At 33.5% G+C, this 14,255-nt stretch overlaps 2 protein-coding genes across 2 annotated transcripts; both read left to right on the top strand.

The window, feature by feature from the left end:
- The first annotated feature begins 1,164 nt into the window (after positions 1-1,164).
- On the top strand, positions 1,165-4,289 carry LOC146902799 (importin subunit alpha-2-like). The gene is made up of 9 exons (XM_085739515.1): positions 1,165-1,373; positions 1,470-1,564; positions 1,658-1,789; positions 1,896-2,084; positions 2,167-2,333; positions 2,426-2,504; positions 3,187-3,315; positions 3,415-3,542; positions 3,643-4,289. The coding sequence occupies exons 1-9, from the start codon at positions 1,307-1,309 to the stop codon at positions 4,016-4,018; spliced, it is 1,362 nt and encodes a 453-aa protein (XP_085595641.1). The 5' UTR covers positions 1,165-1,306; the 3' UTR covers positions 4,019-4,289.
- Positions 4,290-5,614: 1,325 nt separating this feature from the next.
- On the top strand, positions 5,615-8,347 carry LOC146902798 (uncharacterized). The gene is made up of 6 exons (XM_085738885.1): positions 5,615-5,842; positions 5,936-6,037; positions 6,121-6,156; positions 6,242-6,355; positions 7,809-7,968; positions 8,108-8,347. The coding sequence occupies exons 1-6, from the start codon at positions 5,717-5,719 to the stop codon at positions 8,152-8,154; spliced, it is 585 nt and encodes a 194-aa protein (XP_085595011.1). The 5' UTR covers positions 5,615-5,716; the 3' UTR covers positions 8,155-8,347.
- The last annotated feature ends 5,908 nt before the right edge of the window (positions 8,348-14,255 follow it).

The following is a 14,255-nucleotide window of genomic DNA, read 5'->3' as shown; positions in this document are numbered from 1 at the left end:
GGCGCGCGAGGAGGCCATAGGGTGTGAAAAGTATTACTCTTTTTGTTTTCGATTGGGCATGGGCCCAATCCTTCACTTAAAAAGGCTCGATGATATTGACTTCAGAGCGGATCACTTGAGTTGGTTTGGACTCGAGAATTGGTTGTAGAAACCAAATAGCAAATTTGAACCTTACGATGTTGATTGAACAGTGATACAGATTTAACGTCAAGTGAACGGCAAGCGTTTAAGTGTCTAATACACATGTTCCACTACATAACAAAGAGGGAAAAGTGCATTATTTTTTTTTAGTAGAAAAGATCTTGACTCCCTTAAACTCTCACTCACTTCTATGGGAAAAGGGGTTAGAATTCAAGCACGTGAATTCAAGAGCAAAGTTACAAAAGACAAGGGTTTTGAAAACATAGAAAAGAATGCATTATGCGAAACTCCTATTAATATTACTAGTAAGTTAGATGTTACGTTAGTTTTCAGGATTCGAATCCTTGCTTATTAAGTGATACTCAACTTACCAGACCGACCAACTGAACTACCCACTTGAGACAACTGATACTTTATAACTAAAAATCATACATACATTTATGTTTTGATTTTTAATATTCTCAGGAAAAAAAATTGTGGTATTTTTATGATTTTATTTCCCAATTTTTTTTTTTACGTTATGTGCAAATACCCCTTTGAAGTTGTGCATTTATGTGCAAAATGCCCCATAAAATTTATAATAATCAAGTAAATTGGACCATGTGAAAAAAAAAATCTTTTGCTCCCAATTTTTTTATCTTTATCATGATCATCATCAAAGACCATTGTTTTGAACCATATTGCAAGAATGAATCAAATAAATAAGTTGAGGATAGACAAAGCATATAGGTATTTGTTATTTTAAATTCAAATACCAAATTAAATTAATCTCAATTATATTTTACCTGCGATTAAAATAAAAACAAATCTTTTTTCTTCAAAAAAAATAAATAAATAAAATAAAAACAAATCTTTTGTATTGGGGTTATTTTGGTATCTTTAGAGTGTTGAAGAGCAATTTGTGAAATTAGAAGAACAAAATTCATTGAGCAAGTTGGATCTGTCGGGCTTTAACATGTTGGGTGGGTCAGTCCATCTAATAGATTGAGTAATATAAGTAACTGAAAACTCTAGAAGACATGTATTTCAACTTCATCCAAACATTAATTCTCTCTTTCTCGATCAAATCTCACTCTCTATTCTATTCCATCGATCGTAAATCGTAAATTCCATCCGGATTCGCATATCGTAAAAGTAACTGTTGATTTTCAGAAGCTTGATTCGAATGGTAACTGTTACAGCTCTTCCTACAATGGTTGATTTTCAGAAGCTTGATGATTCGGATTCGAATGGTAACTCTTGTTTTTGTTTCATGTTTTTAATGCATCATTATGTTGCTTTCTTTCGGAAGTGTTAAAATTTTGATTGATGTTTGTTGTGTTGTGTAGGACCCAGTCCTTCGATTGAGGAGGAACTTGTTCAATCTGGTGCTCTTCCTCGTTTTCTTCAATTTCTAGTTAAGGACGATTTTCCTCAGCACCAGGTTTGTTTGAAACTTGTCTATTTTATCTCTAGTTTGGTGTAGTTGAAATTTTGTTGTTTTGATTGGTTTTTTTGTGTGACTTTGTTTGTTTAGCATTACGCTGCTTTGGCACTCACAAACATAGCAGCTGGAACTTCTGAGAACACTAAGTTGCTAATTGATCTTGGGGCTGTACCAATGCTTGTCAACCTACTTAGTTCACCTAATGATGCTGTTCGAAACCAGGTATATTTATTATACTAATATGTAGTAGCAGTAGAAAAGGATTTTTTATTTTTTTTATTTTATTTTTCTTGTTGCTGAACACTAAAACTCTGAAATTGTATTGTAGGCTGTGTCGGCATTGGGAAACATTGCCGCTGATTCCCCTAGTTGCCGTGATCTCGTTCTCAGTCATGGTGCCCTGATCCCTCTGTTATCCCACTTGAATGAGCAAGCAGATAATCTTTCGATGCTCAGAAATGCCACGTGGACCCTGTCCAACTTTTTCAGGGGCATGCCACGACCCTCATTTGAGCAGGTAGTTGTTATTTTTGTTAAATTAAAACTGAACCTGCAAGAACACTTTTACATGTGTATTAATACTAGATTTTTATGGACAGGTGAGGCCAGCGCTTCCAGCTCTCCAGCGTTTGCTTTTATCCAATGATGATGCTGAAGTCCTCAGAGATGCATGCTGGGCACTCTTCTCGCTTTCTGCTGGCCCATTTGACAAAATCCAAGCGGTGATCGAGGCAGGTGTATGTGGCAGACTTGTGCAGCTCCTTCTGTAAGTACCTATTCTTCTATCCCTGCTCAAAACCATATTCTTTTGCAATTCTTGATTATTTTGGCTCTAATTGTATCTGCATCTTTTTGAAGGCACCCATCTCCTTCTGTGCTGCTTCCTGCACTTCGCACGGTGGGAAATATTGTAACTGGAGACGATATGCAGACTCAGGTAATAATAAGTTGCTTATTCCAAATTCAATTTAACTGCTATTGGGTAAAGTACTGAATTCCTCTTGTGTTAGTTATTTTGGATATCAAATTAAAATTTTAATTAAATATTATAACCTGAAATTATTCATAGGTGAGTTTTTCAAGTAAGTATGCCGTTGTTGAAAATTGATTGGCAATCTTTAGAAATATTAGCCTAGGAATCAATTTTGTTTTTTGAGGGGGTTAGGGAATTTTATCTTATGGATAAAGTTTAGGAAAAATGCTATATCTCGCGACATAATACTTCACGAGAGTGTCCCGAATTGCATGGTGATTACGTGTTACGCTTTTGTATTGTTTTTGTTCCTTTTTTTAACAATTATTTCCTGTTGTATTATTAAAAGAGGTTCCGTGTATTGTGCCATATTTTGATGAAACTTCCCACTATACTATTAACCTCCTTGTATTGTGGAAAAGCATGGGTTTTTATTGGTTAAATTGCTGTCGGGATGATTTCGGGAAATAATGATTCGGGAGATATAGCACTACTGAAAGTTTAGTCATACTTGCTAGCCATTGCTGGTGATTCACTGCTATTTGTTACCATCAATCTAGTCTCTTCTCACCCCTTGTATAATTATCATGTCATCTCATATGTCACCTGTGAGAATTACCTGATTTGGTGGTGCTCTTTTTGTCAGGTTGTTATCAATCATGGTTCACTCCAATACCTTTTAAGCCTGTTGAGCCATGATCACAGCAAAAGAATTAAGCAAGAAGCTTGCAGGACTGTATCAAACATTACAGCTGGTAACAGCGAGCAGATACAGGTAAGCAAATAAATCCCATCTTTTTTATACTCAAATGATGTTAAATATCATGGTTAATGAAGTGCAGTGAACTTTACCTTTTATTTATGTATGATGCAGGCTGTTATTGAAGCTGGTCTGATTGCTCCCCTGGTCGATCTTCTTCAAAACGCCGAGTTTGACATCCAAAAGGAAGCTGCATGGGCACTCTCTAATGCTACATCTGGCGGCACCCACGAGCAAATCAAGTATGTAGGTCATTTTTAATTGTTATTTTCTTGTCCTGCTTCATGCTGGCAACATTGAGAATTTATGTATTAACTTACCAAATGTTGTTATTATTACTAGGTACTTGGTGAGCCAGGGTTGCATTAAGCCTCTGTGTGATTTACTTGTTTGCCCTGATTCAAGAATTGTCGCTGTCTGTTTAGAAGGTCTTGAGAATTTTCTGAAGGTTGGAGAAGCTGAGAAAAACTTTGGTACCGGAGATGTCAACTTGTATGCTCAGACGATAGATGATAACGAGGGTTTGGAAAAGATTGAAAACTTGCAGAGTCACGACAACAGTGAAATTTATGAGAAGGCTGTTAATATTCTCAAGACATATTGGTTGGAAGATGAAGTCGAGACACTACCTCCAGGCAATGGTTCTCAACCTGGTTTTAACTATGGAGGCAGTGACCTTTGGTCCCCACCAGACAGATTCAATTTCAGCAGAATGTGATCATTGTATCTTGGACAAGAAATATATATTTTGCTGGGGAGAAAGTTTGTTGCAGCAGCCGTGACGCATGGCAATGGGGAAAAAAGTTTAAGCGATATGTTTTAAATCCTGTTTATATTTTTATTATGTATCAATCAATAAATAGTATTTGAAGGTGTTGTTTTCAAGATATCAAGGGGGGACAAAAGTAGCTCTTGCAGTTGTATTTATCAAGTCGCTTGATACTTGATCTTATGATTCAATAAAATTTGTTCATGTCTAAGTAAATAAACATTGTTTTATAAATTTCTAATATACCTAAATTAATGTATAGCACTCCCTCAATTCGAACAGTGTTGTATTAGCAGATTAATAGATAATTTCAAAATGGCATTTACACCACATATCCTATCCTATAACAATTAAAGACTTTAGGATTATGTAAAGCTGTTGCTATATCTGAATGCGGTAATTTGAGAATATAAATGCGGCAGAAAAACTACGCCAATCCATTGATATGTTGACTTAAGAATTTTTTATTTTTGGTACAAACTTGAGAATAATTTTTTATTGGACAAATCAGGTCACTATTACTTCATCAGCGGAAAAGATTTGAATTGCGTAAATGGTGAAGCACACGTGGATGCCACATCTGACTTTTTTTTGTTGGGTTAAATATGTTTTTAGTCCCTATAAAATCGAGTCATTTTAAGTTTAGTCCCTTACTTAATTTTAATAGTTGTTTTAGTCCTTACAAAAATACTATGCATTAAGTATTAGTCCCTGCTCAATTCAAATTTGTTTAATTTATGCTTAAACTCTTAAGTTTTTTAACAATTTTTTGTAGACGTGTTAAGAACATTACTAAAAGTTCCTCCACAAAAAATTATCGCAAAATTTGATTTATATGTCCAGATTTTATTACTTTTATCTTTAACTTTTATCGTTTTCAAAAATTCATATTTAATTCGTTTCATGTTAAAAAATTCTAAATTTTAGTAATTGAACCTTTCATAGTGTTATAAACTTGTCTCAAAAAAAATCGTTCAAAAATTTAAGAGTTTAAGGATAATTAAACAAACTTTGTTTTAGCATGGACTAAAATTAAAAGTAATTAAACAAATACGATTTTTTTATTAAAAGGTTTAGCAGGTTGCAAAACACAATATAGTGATGCTATTATTAGTTAGTAGGTTGCAAAACACAATAAATTATTTTACTCTTAGAAAATTAAAATGGTAAAATAATTTTATGAAATATTAGTAGTTTTTTTAGGGGACAAATGATATTGAACTCGCAATAGATGGAGACTTGTAATATTACTAGTGCAAAGATTTGATGGATAAAAATATATTTTAAATAGAAAAGGATACCAATTTGAGTCAAAATAATAGAAATTAATTTTGATCTGCTGTGTAAGTATTTTTTTTTTAATAATAATATTAACATTTTAAGTATTTTGTACCCAAAAAAAAAAAAAAACATTTTTTACTTAAAAATTAAACATTTTAAGTATTAGCTTGAAGTTTTGTCAAAAAAAAAAAAAAGTATTAGCTTGAAGTTGAAAGAGAAGTTGCCACGTCACTTTACACTCTCAGTCGAAACAACCACATTTATAAAGTAGAGAGAAACGAAAGCCGTTTGTTGTTGTTTGTTTTGAATTGAACTTTCTCTCCCAAGAATCAACAAGAACCGAGAGAAACAACAAACAACAACATCATGAAGCGAAAGTGCAATGTCGTCCTCGAAGAAGATGAAGAAAGGGCGGAGAAAAGACCGACGATACGATCTCCTTCTTACCGTGGCTTCATGGATAGAAGCTTGAATACCAATTCCTCTCCAATGGTAACTACCGTTTTCTTTTTGTTGTTAGGGTTTATATTTGTTCTTATTTAGGGTTTCGGTTATTGAGGTTTTTTCACTCATGTTGTTTCAAAGCCTTGCTCTGATCGCTCCACTTCTACTCATACACACCTTGCTGTTGTCTCCGATCAGATACCAAGTCTGATTCTTTCCCCAACATCGTCTTCAACTGATACGGTAAAATCAATTAAAAATGAGTACTTTAACTTCATCAAAATCTGGTTGGTTTGTGTTTGTTACTCACGGTCATTGGTTTTCAGGTTTCACCTACTACCTCTTCTTCATCCACACCAATGGTAATTTTGTTTCTATTTTTTCTTCCATTTATTTTTCTGGAACTATGTTATTGACAGCTTGTAATGTTTTTCTTTGATTATTTAGAGTTGTGACGATTTTGATGACGACTTAGAGATTCATACCCTAGCAGATTTGCTGTCCACAATGTGCAACTTGGAAGAGGCCGCTGTTATCCCTGTCTCTACACAGGCGGAACTGGTAATGTATTTGAATTCCCTACATTGCTTGCAGATGAAATCAAATTCTTTGTCTAGGAAACTCCTTTGCTTGCAAAACACATAGTATAGAGCTTCTGGAATCGACATCATCATTGCAGCCATACCAGTAGACACTAATGTATATCACTGGCTTGTTGTCACTGGCTCTCTGTCGTATCCGGTGGGTCGGACCAATTGATAGAGCAGAGCCAATAACACAAAATAAATAAATAGAAACTAGAGACTTTGGTTGTTCAGAAGCAAAGCATCGTAGGTAACTCTCTAAGCATCTATTAAGGACTTCAGTTTGTCCATCAGATTCAGGGTGATAAGCTGTACTCATTTTCAGCTTAGTACCTTGTAGTTTGAACAACTCTTTCCAAAAGTGGCTGATAAAGATAGGGTCCCTGTCACTTATGATTGAATTTGGAATCCCATGTAGCCTCACAATTTCTTTTATGAATACCTCTGCAATAGACTTGGTATTATAGGGGTGTTTCAATAAGATAAAATGGCCATATTTGGACAATCTGTCCACCACTACCAAAACTGCATCAAACCCTTTGGATTTTGGTAGACCAGTGATGAAATCTAATGACAGATCTTCCCATACAGCATTGGGAATAGGCAAAGGTTGTAGGAGTCCCCCAGGAGTAGTTGCTGCATACTTTTGTCTTTGACAAATGTCACAAGCCCTGACAAAGTCTCTGATCCTCTTCTGCATCCCTGACCAATAAATATTCTCAGCCAACCTCCTATAAGTTCTTAAAAAACCAGAATGGCCTCCTGTAGGAGTACTATGAAATTCCTCCAGCAATAACGGAATAGAAGGTGAGGTTGGGGAGATGACCAGCCTTCCATGATAGAATAAGATACCTTGCTTTACTTCATACCCTGGTTTTACCCCCTGCTGACCTTGAACCTCTGCCACCATTTTCTGAATCACAGGATCTTTTGCCACTTCCTCCAACAATAATTTTCCACCCAACCACGTAGGACAAGAGATTGCTACTATTAGGGTTTATTGAATTGAATTGAACTGAGTTGGTTGGGTGTTTAGATTAGAAGCATGTGCGTCTCTGTTTTTGTGTAGAGTAACGTAACGGCAGAGCAGAGGAGCACCAACAAACGAGTACAAAGCCCACTGACTCAGATCCTGTCTATAGATTAGATATACTATGTATCTCTTCTGTGGTGGCTGTCACGCTTTCTAACACCATATCATACATATTAGATCATGCTCGCTCTCATAGATACTCCTACCCTTTAATCAAATCTTTCTATGTCGGATGCTGTAAAAAAAAATTCAATGTCGGGAGCCAAGGGTAATTAATTACCATTGAGGTAAAATGGTCGGAATAAGTTCTCTCATGAAATTGGTTGTAAAATTCCTTCAGGTCTTTTTGCTGTACTATATTCAGCTTTTTAACACGATTGCTACTATTTTTTGACAGATTTCAGAAGCTGAGGAGCTCACTGATGGAGGAGGGGTTCTAAGGCAAGCCACCACCCCCACCTCCCCTCCGGAGGAAAGCACTTCAAGACTGGTCACCACCCCTCCGGAGGAAGGGCTGCCAATCACCGCCTCAAGGCGCCGTCGACAGATGATTCTTGGTGAGTTATGGATTTATTTTATTTGTTTTTTTTAATTTATAAACCTGTTTAGGACCTGTTGTAACTTAAGTTCCTGAACTGGTTTACATCATACAGGTTTACTCGTCGTCACTAACCCTCTATTGTTTGAATTTGACAGGATTACACCTAGTCGTTGATGTTGAGGTTGAGAGTGGTCCGATGTAGATGTTTATCCTTTCACTAGATGAACAACTGACTGTACAGATGTTTCCAAACTTTTTCGATTTTTAGTTGTGAGTTGTGATATGATTTTTCATATATTTTTTAGTTGGTTGATTTGAGTGCCAAATGATTCAGACACTTTAAACAAGTGATCAGATGATTCTTCAACTCTTGCATAAATCTAGTTTTGATGAAATTGAACTTGGCCAAACAATTTTTGATATTATCTAATTTTGAATTTGTGAATAAAATATTGATCTCAAAGTGTCCCTATCTTGGTCTTACTTTGGGTAGGACCAAGAGACTTGTTATTGAAAGATTATGTTTAGATATTTTTTTATTATTATTTAATAAAAATAATAATGCGTTAGGTTCCAGATTGGGAGACTCCCATAGCTGCCATGCTAAGAGCAAAAATGACCTGAAAATCAGGAAACAAAAACATCAATGCTAGAAAAATGCGTTAGGTTCTTTCAAGTGCGATGGCACGAAGAGGATTTTTTTCCCCTCACATTGAGCTCATTTATGCTTTGGGTTTAGGTATCCATTGGTATACCCCTTTGTAGATCAATGTTGTTGGTTATGGCATCTTGCATTTTTCATATTTAAGTGATAGTGACACAGAATTGCCTGTGGTATTTTTATTGGGTAGGGGTCATTGTTATTCTAAATATATTTTATAGTGCAATTTTTTGATTGAGTCTCTGTGATTTCACTTGTCACACTGAAGGAGTTATGCTTCAAAAATTTGGTATCCCTTTGTAACAATTTGTATTACTTTTTGTTTGACCACTTTTTTTAGCTACATATTTCATCCTCACAAGTTCTTTCAAGTGAGATAACTTAATTTGCATTGCATATATTGTTATTTTCGTTCTGTATACTCACACACCCAATAAAATGGTGGAAGTCTTGCAGTTAATGCTATTTAATAACTCAGCAAATAATTGTGAAAGTGATTGAATGTATGTAATGGTGATAAAAAACACTCACACAAAGGCACATCACCGTTTGTTTCTAATATTTATTTTCCTTAAGAGTGTTTCTAATATTTATTTCTCTTATATGGAAGAAAATTGGTGTCATTTCTTATTGTCATGGACTAAACAAATACCATCTAATGATTCAAAGTATCAAAAAAACTCTTTAACAGGTCCACCTATGACCTATCACAATCGCAATGAATGGTTGACATAGACCAAAAAATTGTTTTTTTTTTTGAGAGATAGACCAAAAAATTGTTGATATTGTCTGAAACTGAACTTGGCCAAACAATTTTTGATATTATCTAATATTGAATTTGTGAATAAAATATCGATCTCAAAGTGTCCCTAATCCCTATCTTGGTCTTACTTTGGGTAGGACCAAGAGACTTGTTATTGAAAGATTATGTTTAGATATTTTTTTATTATTATTTAAAGACTTAATTTTTTTTTTATTTTTAAAAAAGACTAGCTGCAATACCCATGTTAGTGAACTAGCCAGTTTAGAAGACACCTCTAGTTTGTTCGAATTCGTTAAATAAACTGTAAACTTGCTGAAATGACTTTCCGAATAAATCTTAACAACCCTTAAAAAACAAATCTTAACTAAAGCAGTACCTTGCTCTATAGTTTTGTCGACAACGTGTATAAAGTAGTTTTTTGTCGACAACGTGTATAAAGTAGTTTTATATTTGATAGTTAAAAACCTTCATATGTAACGAGGAAGAATAGAATATGCACAAATATTTTTTTGATGGACTTTGAAGCTTACATATTTGGATGGATTCAAGAAACAATTAGTAGGCTTAATTAACAAATAAATGATTCAATTCGACCATAAACAATTTTTTACCAAACTTCTAAGACACGGTCCACATGGAGGGCAATATGTCCCCAAAAACCTAATTTTAGTAGAAAATTATAGTCAACATCATATGATTCATGACAAAAATTAGCATAATTAAGGGTAAACATAACTTCTCCACACGAAGTAAATGATTAAGATATATCTATACTTATAAAGTATAAACCTGAACCAGAACCAACCTTAGGATATATATTAAGGATACTTTATTAAACAAATAACTGTTAGGGATCTCATAAATCATAAATAATTCTACTACATGATATACATATATATGCATGAATGAATGAAAATGTGGTGACAATACCAGCTAAGCTAACTATAAATTAAAACTATAACCTCTCTCAATTGACAAATCAGTTTCAACTACTAATAACAGCAGCATCAAACCAGAATGCAAAATGTTGCGTGTGTGTTTATAAATTACAATCATATTATAATATGTTGACATGTCTCAAACGGCACACCCACGTCCTAATTTTGATATCCCAACAGCCATAATTTCCAGCCTAAATGGCTCATATGATTAATTGGATTCTATGTATAGTAGAAACATGAATCAAGGCACACCAGCTGATCTGTTTCTGGGAAAGCTTCCTTTGACCATGATTCCAACATCAAAGATTCTTGTCTTAGGACTGATTAGAGAAAATCATTGCAAGAGTACTATTATGACAACTTTTTAATTAAAATGAAATCTATGTTGGTAGACCATGTAATGATGTAATCAAATTATCATTGCGGTTTTTGTTTGTTTCTAATAATGTGGTCTATTCATTTGAGTTCTGTTATCATGGATTTGAATAAGGGATTTTCTTTGAAGGGTTATTATTACAAGAAAAAATCTTATGTGTTTTTTTTAAGAAGTTAAAAACGATATATAATCTATTGTGATTTTTTGAAAACAAGGATATTCTACAGCAAATGCATAAATTAATTAAATGTTGAGATCCATTTAAAGAGTTAATATGACCAAATTAAGATGGTTCGTTACAACTTTTTGTAGAAATAATCATTTAAAAAAACACTTTTAAAATTATAGCATCTATTTGTAACAACTTTAAAAAAAGCAGAATCTAAAAACAATCATAAAATATCAAATGAGAAGTTTTTTTTTTTTTTTTTGAAACGATCAAATGAGAAGCTATTAAAAGTAGGTTTTCAAAAAAATATATTATCTTAGAGAAGAAAAAAATTAAGTGTCAAGGGAGGTAATTTTATAATAAAAAATTAATTTTATATAATTATATCCAAACAAGTAATTTAAGTTGATTTTGTATAGTATACAATTATATAAAGGGACAATTATACAATTACAAGAGTATAGTATACAATTATATAAAGGGACAGTTGATTTTGTTTTGTCATGTCTTGGGGCAACATTATGTTTATAATTTGAGTTATGTTACTGAAAAGAATGAATCAAGCATTTCTTACTAGTATTTATCTGTGTATCAAATAATTAACACCCGTTCTTACTCCATGTACAAAATCTACCTCTGCCCATAAATATAAGCTTCATTTCAAATTATCATATGTACATGTGACTTACTTATGTAGTAATTAACACATCGAACTCTTTATAAAAGAGTATTATTTATTAGAAGAGGTCATATCTCTAAATAGAACTCTTTGCTTGGAGGAATTAACCACTAATTTCTAATTAAAAGATAACCTAAAAAATGGGGACAAGCTATCTTAAGTATGTGAACATTCAAGTAATAGAGAAATTAGTGTTCCATCAACATTATACAACACAATTATTAAAAACATCAATTTAGATTAATTATTAACAAACTCAAATTATTTGACTGAACTTTTACCTAACCTGCATTTGCACATTGTAGGGTGAAAGTGTGACTGTTCACTTTTTTTTTTAAGAGGCCAAAGGAAACAAACTTCCATTTGAAAATTACAAATTGGGTATGCCTAAACAAAGTAACGAAGTAGACCACCACAAATGAAAATCCTCCACATAAATGAGATTGTGATTCTTTAGCCAGCACCATGAGTGAAGTTTGATGCAATCTATAAGCTGCTCCAAAGAAAATTCTCTGTTACAAAAAATTCTTGAGTTACATTCTTTCCAAAATAATCAAGACACAAGACATCCATATAACCTATAAACAAGAACAAGTTTTCTTTCTAAAGAGAAAGGCACCACCAAATTGCAGAACATGGTCTCCAATGTCTGCTCGATTTACAAATGAGGTACCTACCCATTGAAGAACAAGATTCCAAACACCGTAAAAAAAATATAAAAAAAATCACATCCAAGAAACAAATAATTAATTGTTTCATCCTTCCCACATCCTCTCGAGCAAAACAATGAACTAGACGGCACCATTCCACGACGATTGAGATTATCCTTAGTAAGGATTCTTTTATTCAATAGTCTCCACACAAATACAGACATTTTCAGGGGCACTATACTTCGTTCCAGGTTAAATGCGAGTAAATGTCTACGGTCGGATGATCCAAAGGTGCAGTAATCGTATAAGCATATTTGAGAACCAAAGATACAAAATGAAAATTGTACCTTAATGAAAATTGTATATTCAAAGAGACACGTTAATGAAAACTGTATATTCAAGGCACAAGATGCGCTAAAGATACAAAATATAATTACAAGTTTCTAAACAGATACCGAAATCATTTTTTACAAGCAAAACATACTAACAATATTGTCAAATCATTTTTTACAGGGAAATAAAACATCAAACCACGTGAGTTTGTTTTAAATGGACAGCAGCTATAGAAATACAGTTTTTAAAGAAGAAATTGCTTCATAAAAATATAGTGAAAAAAAACAACAACTAGAAACTCACAAGAATCACATGTAGAGTGAATCATAATTATTATGAGGAATTAGTCACTTTAGTCCCTGAATAAGAAATGAGTAGTCACTTTAGTCCCTGAATGCAGAGAAATTGCAAAACAGTCCCTGAATGTAGACTCTGTTGGTCAATTTCAGGGACTAAAGTGACTAATGAACTAATGGAGTCTGCATTCAGGGACTAATTTGACTAACAGAGTCTACATTCAGGGACTATTTTGCAATTTATCTACATTCAGAGACTAAAGTGATAACTCTTTTCCTACTCAGGGACTAAAGTGACTAATTCCCCTAATTATTATATTTATATTTGGGAGTAATCTAAAATGAGTACCTGTATATTTTACAATAAAACCTTGATCTTACGGATAACATATAGAATAAGTTACATAATTATCACTAAATCCGTAATATGTAGGTGAAATTTGAAACAATACACGGAAGATGTCATGGCTTGTCTTGTCTTTGTGTTTTGGAAGTGACAATGTTCATTTTAGCACTTAATTTTCCTAATAATTTTTTTACATATAACATTTCTTACACATAAAATAAAAGTTCCTAATAATAGAAATATAGTTTAATGTATGCATGCATGATAGTGTAAAATTACGCAATCACATCAAATTAATCAAACTATACAAACACTTATGAAAGTATATCTCAAAAAAGAATTATTATACTGATGGAAATGGGATATGGGAAGAAAGCATAAGACACGGCTCGTGTACATGCAAACTTAGACCTTAATTCAAGAAAATTGCTTTTTTGACAATGAAAACTTCCTATTGACACAAGTAAAATACCAAAATGCCTCCAGCGGTAGTTAACTACCGTTGGGCTAACCGGCAGTAGTTAACTACCGCTGGACCCAGCGGTAGTTAACTACCGCTGAAAATTTGCTTTTCTGTATTCAACCCACTTGTTTCACAGACCAACTAGCATTTTTTTAATTAATTAATAAGAATTAATGTGCTCTCTCTATTCTCTCTCATCCCTCCAACACAACATAATGGAAAGAAACACAGGGCATCCAAATTCTTTCTATCAATGGGTTCAATCTTGATGCAATATTTCCAATGACTTTGCTAGAAGGTGTCTTTTCACAATTCTTCTGTTTCCCAGCTGTTCGGGCGTCATCTCATCATCATTCAAGTTTATTGCAATCTTGGTATAATCGTTATACTGAATAAAGTTATGTTGCAAATCAAGCAGAAGTAGTACGGTTTAGTCTCACAAAGATGTGTATTCACACATCATATACACAATTGATATTGTTCACATGAAGTTTATGCTAAATTATCAACCTTTCATCATCACTGTTGACTTCAACGTCAGAATCATCTGCATCAACACTGCGTGGAATGATTTTGTATTCAATGTCTCTTTTTGTTCCTGTTAAGATAAATACTCATCAAATTAA

Source organism: Medicago sativa, chromosome 8 (genome assembly GCF_051527215.1).
Source record: "Medicago sativa cultivar Bolivia chromosome 8, Bolivia_mono, whole genome shotgun sequence".
NCBI lineage: Eukaryota > Viridiplantae > Streptophyta > Magnoliopsida > Fabales > Fabaceae > Medicago > Medicago sativa.
The sequence above is the reverse complement of the archived record's forward strand: the minus strand, read 5'-3'. Positions and strand labels throughout refer to the sequence as shown.

What these genes read in the sequence shown, in the direction of transcription:
- LOC146902798 (XM_085738885.1), top strand. Translation starts at nt 5,717, where the DNA reads ATGAAGCGAAAGTGCAATGTCGTCCTCGAAGAAGATGAAGAAAGGGCG. An exon ending in ATACCAATTCCTCTCCAATG is followed by an intron (nt 5,843 to 5,935) that starts GTAACTACCGTT and finishes GTTGTTTCAAAG; the next exon opens with CCTTGCTCTGATCGCTCCAC. An exon ending in CTTCTTCATCCACACCAATG is followed by an intron (nt 6,157 to 6,241) that starts GTAATTTTGTTT and finishes TTGATTATTTAG; the next exon opens with AGTTGTGACGATTTTGATGA.
- LOC146902799 (XM_085739515.1), top strand. Translation starts at nt 1,307, where the DNA reads ATGGTAACTGTTACAGCTCTTCCTACAATGGTTGATTTTCAGAAGCTT. An exon ending in ATGATGCTGTTCGAAACCAG is followed by an intron (nt 1,790 to 1,895) that starts GTATATTTATTA and finishes ATTGTATTGTAG; the next exon opens with GCTGTGTCGGCATTGGGAAA. An exon ending in CACGACCCTCATTTGAGCAG is followed by an intron (nt 2,085 to 2,166) that starts GTAGTTGTTATT and finishes TTTTATGGACAG; the next exon opens with GTGAGGCCAGCGCTTCCAGC.